A 12995-nucleotide genomic window follows, 5' to 3' on the forward strand; every position below is an offset into this window, starting at 1 on the left:
TATCGATGTTTTGACTGTTTGAATAACAACTTCATGCCTTGGTTACCCTACCAATATTTTTGTGGATTTTTTCATGCTAATATTAGTTTTAACTGTTTTGTCCACCATTGGTGCTGCCCCCACTGAATAAACATTGTTTGCATGATCCAAAATGGGCTTATACACTCCCATATCACGCTTATTTTTAACCTCTGCAGATATAACTGACAACATATTGTTTGGGTAACCCCTCTGCCTAAACATCTGCAATATGAATTCTACCTCACATAAAAAAATCTTTATATTGGTTAAATATTCTGGCTGCCCGCACCAGATGACCTTTAACTACAGATTTCTTTTGAGGGTGCGGGTGCCAGCTGGTATAATCCAAATATGAATTAGAAAAGGTAGATTTTCTGTAAATATTAGTGATGAACTTTTTATTGCATGCATCAAAATGAGGATCAATATCCAGATAGGTGATTGTTACTTTATCGTACTCATAAGTTGTTGTGTCTTTTGGCTTTTCCCGGTTAGGGGTCGCCACAGTGGAACTCCGGTCCGCTAATGATTGGCAGTTGATTTTTACGTGCTGAGTTGCCAGCCCTAATGCACAACCTTCAGTGAAGGTACGCCCATTCATGCATGTTGCCACGCAGAAGATGCTCTAGCTGAGAGTCGAACCAGTCAGCGTCTTACTGTGAGGCAACAATGCTACCGCAGCACCACCACCACGTACTCATAAGTAAATTTTAAAAATTCAACTGACCCATTTATATATTCTAAAAATTCTTTTAATCTTTGCTCAGTTCCTCTCCAAATAAGGAACAGGTCATCCAGGAATCTGGTATAATGCACTATATCAGTTCCAAAAGAACTTTTCATTAGGAATTCCTGTTCCCAGAAAGACATGACCAGGTTCGCAAAAATGGGGGCACATGCTGCTCCCATTGCAACACCTTTCGTCTGTCTGTAATGCTGACCTTCAAAAAAGATATTATTAGTCTTCAAAACTACCTCCATCAACGTGATAAACTTATTAATCTGATCTTGGTCAAAATGTGTGTCTTATTCAATTGTTGTTCTAACCATAATAATCCTGTTTCATGAGGTATAACCGAAAAAAGGTTAGCTACATCCACTGTAACCAAAATCATATCAGGAGCAACTTTGATCTCTGTTAACTTCTCCAAAAATTGCCACAAATCTTTACTGATATAAGTAAATTTCTCCAAATGTTTTTTTTTTTGTTTCAGATTCATTAATTTGTCCTTGGAACAACATATCACTTAACAATAAATCTATTTTGTGGTGAGCTACTTTAACTTCATTTAAGGAGCTCTCTTCATAAGTACCATCCAACAATAGGGCATTCATCCCATTTAAATAGTCCCCTTTATTCATGACAACAATACCGCTGCCTTTGTCAGGTTTCATATATTGTACATCTTTTTTATTTATAATTTTACCTAACAATTCTTCTTCATTTTTAAGTTCTTTACAAATGTCACCAACTCCTTGCTCCTCACATTATCACCATAAAAGTGCCTTATATCTTTTCACACATTTTTCAGATAAGCCTACCACATTATTTAGGGGTGGATTAATTACACTAGTTTTTTTTTAACTCTTCCGTACATTCGTTATATGACTCACCACTGGAATTGAATCAGACTCTCAAAGTCAATTTTCTAGTGTAGCATTTCAGATCTACTAATGTGCTTACTACATTTCCTTTTCTGCTGGGGACAAAAGTATAACCTTTTGCCAATAAATTGGCATGATCAGTGGTTAAATCTATACATGAATAATTATAAATTTTAAAATCTTTTTTATCATTGCAAGCAATCACAGGCTCCAAACCAACTTCTTCATTCATAGCCTGTAATAATATTTCCAATTCCCCACCTTGACTCGACTCTTGAGTATCAAACAATTCACTTGAAATTGTGTTTCCATCACTATTATTCATGCTATGCATACTAATTTCATTGCTATTACTTTCAAAATGTCCATCCATAACTGCAAACTCCACTCTATTTCTGTTTACATTATAAACAGTAGGGTTATTGTCACTGCCCTGAGTCCAATACACATGCATAATCTTAGATGACATCAGCATTGTTGAATTCTGACTCATTTACATGTCTGGTGAAGCTATGAATTGAAATGTCACCTGAGAAATCATCGTTTATGGTTTCAGCCCCAAAATCACCTTCAGGAGCTTGCTTGATAAATTTACTTTCATTGTATAATTGCGAATTAACACTCGCCTCATTCCATTCATGACACACACCCTCAACCAAACTTGCACCAGCCTCGCCAACATTATCCTGCTGGTTAGAATTAAGCACTTCACCCCAGGCAACAATGACGCTGTTATTAACAACACATAAACTTACATTTCCTTCAGGTTGGGACCTCCCAACGACATCGGTATGACCACTGTGTCATGCATTACGGGTCCTTGGACCTTTTGATTTTGCTCCCTGACCGGCGTAATCCCTGTAGTTGTTGCCCTGGTGTATATAAGATTGTGCTTTCCCTCGGAATCTCGCAGAATGCCGAACTGCCTCCTCCATGTTAGCACCAGACTGCAAACATTAATTTATTTACCCCAATATATTATGCAACTTTAAAATAAGTTGGTAACCCAACATTATTATTTATATTATTTATATATATTTTTCATGAAAATAATGAATTTTCCATGTTAAAGTTTTTAATAATGACTTGTGAATGTTTTTGTCTGTTTTAAATGTTTTTTAACAATCAGTGATTTAATTGTTTAATTAGGGTGGAGTACAAATAGAGCTGGATGTTTGTGTTTTTACATTGTTCTGAGGAAGTCCCTTTAGCAGGGAAGAAAGCGCTCAACATTATCTATAATAAATCGTGGTTTCCAAGGTGGTTGTCCTGTTCTTTCTGGTTTTGGATTTTTTAATCAATGTTAAATCATTATAATGCAGCAACATATTTCTTACAGCAGCACTATTAATATCACACATGAGCCTGTCCTTTATTAACTCATCTTTTAAGTCACAAAACCAACAAGTTTTATCTTTATTTCTCTAATCAGTTATATAAGCTGCAAAAATGTCCCCTGATTTCTGATCTCTCATGTAAGACAAATGCCTACCCAGTGTAATATTTGTCTGGGGGTTACACATTTCTGTGAACTTGCGCTTCAAACACTCTGGGTGTTCCCTTGACTCAGCTTGTACAACAATACAATGTTTTTCACCTTCTCCTTCAGACACTGCTGGTTTATACACAAATGAATGCTCTCTTTCTATGGCCTCTGACCCAGCTAGGTTTAGCTAAATGAATGCCCTGGTGCATGCATCTCTATCTGCATAAGCTGCTTGTATAAAAATATCGTACTCTTGCTCAAATATTCTCCAATTCTCTGCAATATTCTGATAAAATACAAGAGGTAAGGACTTTCAAAATCTGTCTGCCATATTAGCACATACCAGTGAAGGGTTTTGCACATAAGCACGATCACATACACATACACGTGCCAGAAATTCATGCCAGTACTTGTAACTTTACTCAACAGCACAACAAGCCTCTGTATAACTGAACTTTATGAAATGTCACTCTTGGGCACTGCAATACTCTTGAAATTACTGTATTGTATGAAATCACATCTTAGTGTAAAAAACATGTCAAATAACTGCACGATGCAAGCCTCTGTGTAACTGGACTTTTCAAAATAAGTTCTTTAGGGTGCCATAATGCTTTTGAAATTATTGTATTGCCAAAGTAATTTATCATTTTAAGAAACACTTCAAATAACTCCACAATGTGAATAAACTGGGCAGGAAAGGCTCGGAGTCAATAACATTTTGAAGTAATGGCACTTTTTGAATAAACACTACACAACACATTGAAACTTCCCCAAAATGGCAGTACCTTTCTAGGCAATTCTCTACAGTGCAAGGAACACTCTGTAAAGGCGGCACTTTGCAAATAGACACACCCAGTACAAGAACTTTTTGAAATGGCTATACTTTGACTGCACTTCGTGAAAATAGTTGCACTTTGCACACAATGACTCTTTGAAATACATGCACAGTAATAAGCACACACTGTAAGCACTTTTACACACTTTGAATAACTTTAGTTATGCCCTTGATACTATACAAAGCCGTAGTTATGCCAAAACACAGCACTTTGCCGAAAAACATGCCATCGCCTTGCTTAATTTACACTTAAAGTGCCCCCTTTTTTCCTTTATTATATACATTTTGCTTGCTCAATCTCTTTTCATGCCCATTGTACTTTTCTTGTTCTTGTTTTACTCTAAACATGCCCGTTTTGCCTTAAACATGTTCGTTTTGCCTTTAAACATGCTCATTTTTATTTTCTGTTAATCATTTCATCAAACACCTTTACTTTAAACATTCCCTTTAGTTAATAAGCCTTTTATGCCTCCCGCTTATTTAATAATGCATTTTGTTCCCTTGTAATGCCCAGTTTTGTCCTTTTTATAAAATAAGTAGTTTGTGTATATTCTCATTACTTTTGCTTCTTTTCTGGCTCATGCTTGTTTCTTTTAGTTTACCGTCACGGTCATCTCTGCACCACATGGCTCCAAATCTTCTTCTCTTCGATCCTGGTTCTGACACCATGTCGCACTCCTACTTTGGACACAATAGAAGAGTCTTCATGGGTTCTGTTAAAGCAGCTTTATTTTTTACATACACATCATGATAGACGTTTACTGACTTTAACTTAAGTAACATATACAAACTAACTGCTGTAATCATGCATGCTTGCTCTCTGGCCGCGCTCTCAAAATGGCACAAGGAATCACGCATGCTCAACATTTATACGTGCACGCTCAGCCTTTGACATGCTTCTTAAAGATACAGCACATAGCTTGTGCTCTCTAATCTACAAGTCTCAACAGGAAACAGTTGAAACAGTGAAACAGCAAGACAGTGTAAAATGGCAAAAACAGTTAAAAGTAGGCAACAGTTCAGTAATACAGAATTTAAAAGTGCAGTACAGTGAATAAAAATATTTATATTTTTGTAGATTTGAAAGGATGCCTTGGATTTTCATTTGGATTCACTCCAGAGATAAGAGAGACCACACCATTGCAAGAGCAGCTATTTTAAATTGAGTCCCAATAAACTAGTAGTCTCTCTTCAGGGGAGACCCAAGGTGATATTTATACTACTAGGGTAACTTTGGCCAGGGCATCAGGAAACTCCCCCTACTCTTTTCAATAGATGCCTTGAGATCTTTTACACCCACCTGAGCTACCACGAACTTAAGCAAATGGGGCCTTGGTTTAATATCATTTCCAAAGGACAACACACTCAGGAGGGCAGCACTCTTGTATGCTGCACTGCATTGTCAATAATCGATCTACCTGGTGCGGGAATATAACCTACAGCCTTCTGCACCAAAGGCAGGTGTACTACCTGCTACACCAGTAAGACTTAAGCTTCCCAGGGATCTCCAATGAGAAATAAATTCAGGCACCTTCCTAAAATCCATTCATATATATACATTCAGAGGATTCCCTTTATCCTGTTTAACAATAAGCCACTCATAGACCTAAACTTGATACAAAGGACATGTGTGCATCATGAATATATGCTGCCTTTCCTTAACTTGGTTATTTAACTTTACAAAATACTCTACCTTAATATTTTCTCTGTAATTTTTCACTTGTATAAAAATATAGGCATTTATTTATTTAATTTTGTTACTTGGGTGAATTCTGTTGAAGGTTCCACTATTCCTTTTTTGTGAAAATACAGAACTGAAAAAGTTATTTAATGATTATTCCTGGTATAAGACATTTTGAACCTTCAGTTTGTAGTGTATGGATTTTATTTATCTAACTCATACAGATTTCAATTCAAATATATAATTAACCTAAATTAAGATTTGTAGTCTCTTTTACTTATAGATCTCCTAAAATGTAGTTTTACAGTCTCATTAATATGGTTATCTTTCCACATACGTGATATTATTTCAATATAAAACAACCCACCTAGTGTTGTGCTTGTGACATTAATTCATGGTTCTGTGTGATTCCATTCTTTAAATTATGGTTCAAGGTTTTTCTGAAATATAGAATAAGCAAGGATGAACTCTAGCTGGATTAAAACACAGTTTTATTTTTCTGTCTGTTTTCAAATGACTGAAGTAATTGTACGGATTGCTATTTTTTTTCCAAGAGCAGGTGACACTCAACTGATATTAATTTTGTGTTTTTCAGTACATCATTACCTGCCTTCATAGTGGAACAACTCCACACTTAATTATGGTACATTCCAATACGATAATTGCAATGAAGGAAGAACAGATTGCTCAAAGTACTCATCTAACAAAACCTCGTCCAAAACCTCCACCAGTCCCAGCAAAAAGGGTAAGAGAGTATGATGTTATAAATATCCCAGTTTCTCTATTCTAGCTACTTCTGAATAAAGAAGTTGGCATATCTGGTATTTTGATTACATATGAATGCCAATAGTGTTTAGTGCCACTAATTATTTACACAGAAGCAAATAATCATACATATTGTTGACAAGTTCTTGACTTCAGGGCATTCTTTATACATCAGGTCATGTGCACAGCTTGGCTACTAAGCACTTTGAAGATATTCTGCACTCCTGCATTAGATCCTGGCCCTGTTAGTATCTTGAATACTGTAAATGCCTCAATGGACTCAGTGTTTCCTTAATTCTTTTATGTTTCACCTGTTTAATATCCAAAGAAGCTTGATTAATTGCTTTGCTGTCAGAATCCATTTTTTTAGTTTGAAATTACAGTTTTAAGTTACTTGTCACTCATAAATCTAACGACAGTGGCTTTCGTATCATGTCATAATTGTTCAAGAAGCCTTTAGTCAAGCATTGGGCCACCCTACATCTGATAACAGCATGAAATGCAGTTTTAAGCCCAAAGTGACTGTATAGTGACCCCCGTGAAGTTCTTCATGGGCACAATAGGTAAATAATAAAAGCATGGCACTTCCCTCTCAATCCCGCACTCTTCAACATACCATTGTTTTCTAGCTGTTTGCATTAACTACTATAAAAAGTTGAACAAATCTACAGGAAAATTAAATACCACCATGGTGATAAGGCCCACATTAAAATAAAATAATGATTTAAAACACAGTAGGACTGTAAATCATGGTGCATTAAAGAGTAAAACAATAAAAACTAAACTCAAACAAATTATGAACCATCATAAAATCAGTAAACAAAAAAGATTAATTGAATTTTTACAAACTGTATGTATGAGTTATAGATTTGACAGTATTAAATGGACTGAATTATGTATCATAAATCACTGAATATTTTATTCGGAATGCCTGGTGTCTCACACTTAGATTTAAAATATATGCCAGTGTATTATTTAGCCATGAAGATAATTAGTATCAAGTGCACATGCCCTTATGTCAGGTAACTATAACCTTGTCTCCATGCATTGCCTCTTTATCCAAGTGAAGTAGACAACTTTACAGATAGGCCATACCATATATATATCCTGTCCACACAGGGTAAGCCATAGCTAAATAGGTTCATAGGTTCATAGGTAGGTACTAGGCTATCGGCCCAAGGGCCTATGTAAGCCTAGCCAACAAGGTTCCCTGGCTTACGCCACCCAAGAAAGTTTATTTCTTGTGCCACTGTTGAGCAGAGACACAGAAGTGATCCCCGGGGTGTATTTCCTATTTCCCATCCACTCATCAAGATTTTTCTTGAAGAGTGCTAATGAAGAACTTTGCTTGACATAGATGGGTAGCCTGTTCCAGAGTATGGGAAGTCTCTGGGACAGGAATCTATCCCCCCAGCATGTCCTGTTTATTGTGGTGACAAGGTTTAGGTCCCTAGAGCATGTAGCTCAGAGGGATTGGGATTTCTTTAGATGTAGCATGTCCAACAGCTCTGGGTTTGACATAGCTTTATATGTTAGGCCGAGATCACCTCAGAGTAGGTGATAAGCTGGAGTTTTTTGAGACGGTCAGTATAGGGCATTTGTTTGAGGCCAGTAATCCTCTTTGTGAGGTACTTCTGTGGCTTTTCCAGCTGCTGCAGATGTCTTGTGAGGTACATTCCAAAAGGGGCGTTGTACTCTATAATGGTCTAATGAGTGTCAAGTCTTTTTTCCTGGATGAGAACCCTTTTATGATGAGGTGTGCCACATAGAAGGACTTCCTGACTACTGTGGTGATGTGACTATCAAAGGAGAGACTACTGTCTACCTGGGTCCCAAGGTCTCTTATCACACATTCAGTGTTGAGTAGATTGCTGCCTATGTGGTAGTTCATGGGTACAGAGTTTTTACCAAAGGAGATGAGACTGCACTTTTTGGCATTGAGCTTGAGGCCATGGCTCTGACACCAGGCATCTGTCTCAGTGAGGCCCTTCTGTAGGATGTCCACATCATTTGGGGACTTGACTATGGCTCCAAGTTTGTAGTCATCTGTGAACTTCTTTAGCCAGAGGCCTTCTGTGTTAGCCTGTACTTCAGAGTAGATACCAAACAGGAGAGGTCCCAGGATGGAACCCTGTGGTACTCCACTTGTCACTGCTTTGACGTCAGATTTGGAGTCTGCAACTTTTACAGTGTGGGTACTGTCAGTGAGCCAGTTGGCAACCCATCTTGTGATGAAGGGATTTATACCTAGTTTAGTGAGTTTAGCTATAATTCGAGAATGGGGGATGGTGCCGAAACCTTGGCGAGGTCAAGATAGGCTGTGTGAACCACCTTACCCTCATCTACGGCTTTGGTGACTGCCTCAAAGAAGTCGATCAGGTTCAGAAGGCATGATCTGCCTTTCACAAACCCGAACTGGGTGGGATCCAGAGTTTGGAGGTTACCAACGTCTTTGTTTATGAGTTCCATGATGATACATTCCATGACCTTGCAAACCAGGCTCGTCAGGCTAATAGGTCAATTGTTCCTGGGATCAGTGGTGGCTCCCCTTTGTGGAGAGGGATAACTGTTGCTGTGCTATTATTGAACATGGTGCTTAAGTGGGGAGCCAGTTCGTTCTGAAGTTTGTGTAAAACACAGCCTAGGATGATGTCCTGTCTCATGGATGCTGTGTTTTTGGCTTTAGACAGTGTAGCTTTTGCCTGTGTAGTTGTGATTACAGGGACTCTGCATTCTTCCTGTATAGATATGGGCCCTTTAGGGGGTGAGGGGGGGTAAAGTTAGCACTAAAGCTATCTGACAGGATGTTGGCAATATCAGTTGGTTCTGTAATTTTCATGCCGTTGTGCTGTAACTCAGAGCAGATCTGGGTGTTGCCATCGAGATTCTTGACATAGCTATAGAATGCTTTGTGGTTGTCCTTAGAATTAGTGGTGATTTTGCTTTCGTAGCTAGTTTTGGAGGATCTTATAAGGGATCTCAGCTTCTTACTGAGGCTGACCAGGGAGCTCCTCCACTTATGGGATTTTACTCTCTTTTTCAACAGTTTCTTCCTTCTGTTGTACAGTTTGTTTATGGCAGGGGACCACCAGATTGGCTTCCTTTTTTTGGAGGATAGCGTCTTGGTTCTGTTTGGGATAGCATGATCCATGCACTCATGTAAGTGCTTATAATGTGCATTTGTGTAGGATTCAGCAGTTGTAACTGTATTGTCCATCTGCATGGGTGTCATGAAGTTCACCACTTCTGTCTTAAGAAGCATGAAGTTGGCTTTGGAGAAGTTTTTTACCATGGTTTCCTTAATGGGGGGTGGGATGTGGATATCAAGGGTGATTAGCTTATGGTCGGATCGGACCAACGAGGAGTTGACTTCAGGTGTGGAACACTGGTCACTCATGTTGGTAATGACTAGGTCTAGGATATTGTTGCCCCTGGTGGGGGTGTGGATAAGTTGATCCAGGGCATTGGAGTTTATGAATTCCAGAAAGTGTTGAGCTAAGGAATTGGTACATGAGTAGTTTTCCCAGTTAATGGTGGGGTAGTTGAAGTCGCCCATTATTAGGGTGTTTGGTTGAACCCTAATATTTTCCAGTACATCTAGAAAAGAGGAGTGGGAATCCTGGGGCATGGTGGGGCATCTGTAGCAAGCTACAATTTGGATTGCAGTTTTGCCCAGAGTTAGTTGCACTTGGATAACCTCGGATGCATTATGCTGAGCAACTAGCCTGGAGGTGTGGATATTCGTAATGAATATGGACAAACCTCCACCTTTGGTGTTTCGATCCAGGTTACATGGCCGAAAAGTGTGGTATGAGTTATAGCCTGGTAGTGCAGGGGTGCTCTCTGGAGCCTTGAACCAGGTCTCAGTCACTGCACAGATATCGATGTTCTCCATTTTAAGGAGTGCCTCGAGTGAGTGCATTTTGAGAATTAGTCTTCTAGCATTGAGTAGCATTACCCTCAGTTTTTGCTTGCCCGTTCCTGTTACGGTGGTGAATTTGTCATTTGAACCTTGCCTAAAAAAGGCACTATAGGGGCAGCAAGAGCCTTAGCCAGTATCTGGAATCCCAGGGGCAACAGGTGCAGGCCATCTGTGGCAAAGAATCCTGGTCTGTCGACCATGTCATCCCAAGCAGACAGCTACTGGATCACCTTAGAATGACACCAGAAGCTTAGCCAATTGTTGAAGTCAATCATTTTGTCCTTGTACTGCGGTATCATTCTAGGCGATGGCAGAATGCTACTCAGGGCTAGGGTCATACCTGCCTGGGCTACAAGATCAGAGAGCTCTTCCATGTCTCTTTTCATGTAGTCCAGGGAGGTACGTCTCAGGTCATTCACACCAACATGGACAATGACAGAGTCATATTTGTACTTGTTGTGGAGTGACTTGAGTGTGTGGGTTATGTGGCGGATCCTGGCACCCAACAGGCAGCTGACAGTAACCTTCTCCTTGTTTAGCCTGGTGAGTGGGACATCAGTGTGCCTGACTATAGAGTCACCTATGACTAGTGTGTTGGGTACGTTGTTTTGCTTTATTGGCTGTGGTTGAGTGGCACACTGAGTCTGTGGGCTATATGTCATTTGGGTTGTGTTGGGGGATGGAGGTTGCTTGCGTTTCTGCTTTGGAGGTCTCTGTTGCTTAGACAGATTATTATTGAGAGCGTCCGCAAATGTTTTTGTGTTACTATGTGTGGATTTTGGTGGTGTAGATTTAGTGAGACTATGTGATGAGTGTGGTGTGGTGCAAATGTTCACCTTCTCCTCATGACTGTTAAGTTCAGTATTGGTTGGAGAGAGCTTTACCTCCAGTTTGGCTAGATAAGTGCATCTTTCACAGGTTGTAGTGTTGGGTGGTAGGAGGAGAGGGTTGTCTGTGTACATGAGGCAATTTCTACATGCCTGAATAAAAAATTATTTTCCTCTAGATAAGTGAGGAAAGTGAGTACAAGAGCTGTTTTTCTCTAAGCAAGTGAGAAAAGAAAGTACAAAAACTGTTTTCCTCTAGGTAATGAGGAAGGTTGAGTGCTGTAGTAATTAGTAGCTTATTTAGTGCTTACAACAAGTTCTGAACAAGTGCTGAGCACGAATAAGCAAATTTAAGTGTTAAAACTAAGAATTTGTATCTGCACTAGACGAGTTACAGGACAGAAACAAGTGCAAATGCAAGCTTTCAAATCAGAAAGTTGAGAGAGATGGAAGAGATTGCCCAAACGGCCAATAACTACAATTTCTGGGCCAGAACCACTCCTTATGTGGTAGACAGGTTACCCAGTGCTTACCACTCCCACTGATAAGCTAGAAGGCTTCCCTCCAACACAGAAAGGCTTGGGGGACTCAGAAGCTTACATACAGTCCTGGATACAGCAAATCTGTATCTGGAACACTAGTTACAGGAAAGGTAGGAAACAGGCTTACAGTTTTTTTTTTTTACAGAAAAGTGGCTAAAACAGTAGTAAAAACAATTCACATGCAGTGCAAGCTATCACACTTGAGTATGTAGCAATATTAGACCAAACACAGTTTAAAAAAATGCAATTAAATTAAAAAGGACTAAAAGCAATTGCAGAAAGAGTTTATTAGGTAGAAGCAAACACAGGAGGGTTATGGCTGACAAAGTTGGCAGATGACTGCAAACTGGGCGCCGTAGTTGAAAACACATCCGACACAGATATCCTTCAGAAGGGTCTCACAGAAATGGATAACTGGTGCCAGAGCCATGGCCTAAAGTTAAATGCCAAGAAATGCATAGTCATACCCTTCGGGAAAAATAAGGTTACCCCTAGCTACCATATAGGTGGCAATCCCCTGAACACAGAAGAAGTTATTAGGGACCTGGGAACCCAGGTTGACAGTAGCCTTTCATTCGACACTCATATTGCTAAAGTAGTTAGGAAGACCTTCTACATTGCCCACCTTATCATGAAGGGATTCACATCTAGATCAAGGGAAGTCATAGTCTCCCTATACTCATCACTCATCAGACCAATGATCGAGTACAATGCCCCATTCGAATGTATCTGACCCGACACTTGCAGCAGCTGGAGAGGCCACAAAGTTCCTCACCAAAAGGATAAAGGGTCTCAAAATCTGTCTTATGCTGCCCGACTGAAAGAACTCCAGTTATATTCAGTTGCTTACCGCTTGCTCAGAGGTGACCTATGCCTGACATACAAGGCCATGTCAAACCCAGATTTGATGAACATGCTTCATCTCAAAAATCTAGATCCTCAGAGCCACAAGGGCGGGAGACTTAAACCTCGACACTGTTATTAATAGGATGTGCTGGAGGGATAGATTCATCACCCAAAGACTCCCTATGCTGTGGAACAAAATCCTGGTTTATGTGAGGCAGAGCACCTCGCTGGCCTTGTTCAAGAGGAATCTTGACCAATGGATGGGAGATCGCAGATACACCCCAAGGGTTACCTCAGTGTCACTGCTCGACAGAGGCACAGCAAAATAATGGGCATAGTTTCTCCAAACTAAAGGGGTGGCGTAAGCCACAAAACTATGGGCTAGGCTTATAAATGCCTTCGGACAGATAGCCTAGTATGAACCTATGAACCTATGAACCTATGTGGTAAAGAGCTGGGACATTG

General features: G+C 39.7%; 1 protein-coding gene across 2 annotated transcripts in view; it reads left to right on the forward strand.

The window, feature by feature from the left end:
• The window catches only part of PIK3CD (phosphatidylinositol-4,5-bisphosphate 3-kinase catalytic subunit delta), a 912023-nt gene that overhangs the window by 309479 nt on the left and 589549 nt on the right, over window positions 1-12995 (forward strand). For both annotated transcript variants that reach the window (XM_044063126.1, XR_006363658.1), the window contains exon 7: window positions 6224-6373. In XM_044063126.1, coding sequence (XP_043919061.1) covers window positions 6224-6373 — 150 coding nt within the window. The remainder of the gene's footprint in view (window positions 1-6223; window positions 6374-12995) is intronic.

Source organism: Protopterus annectens, chromosome 2.part1 (assembly GCF_019279795.1).
Source record: "Protopterus annectens isolate FY-2018-M chromosome 2.part1, PAN1.0, whole genome shotgun sequence".
NCBI classification, from domain to species: domain Eukaryota; kingdom Metazoa; phylum Chordata; order Ceratodontiformes; family Protopteridae; genus Protopterus; species Protopterus annectens.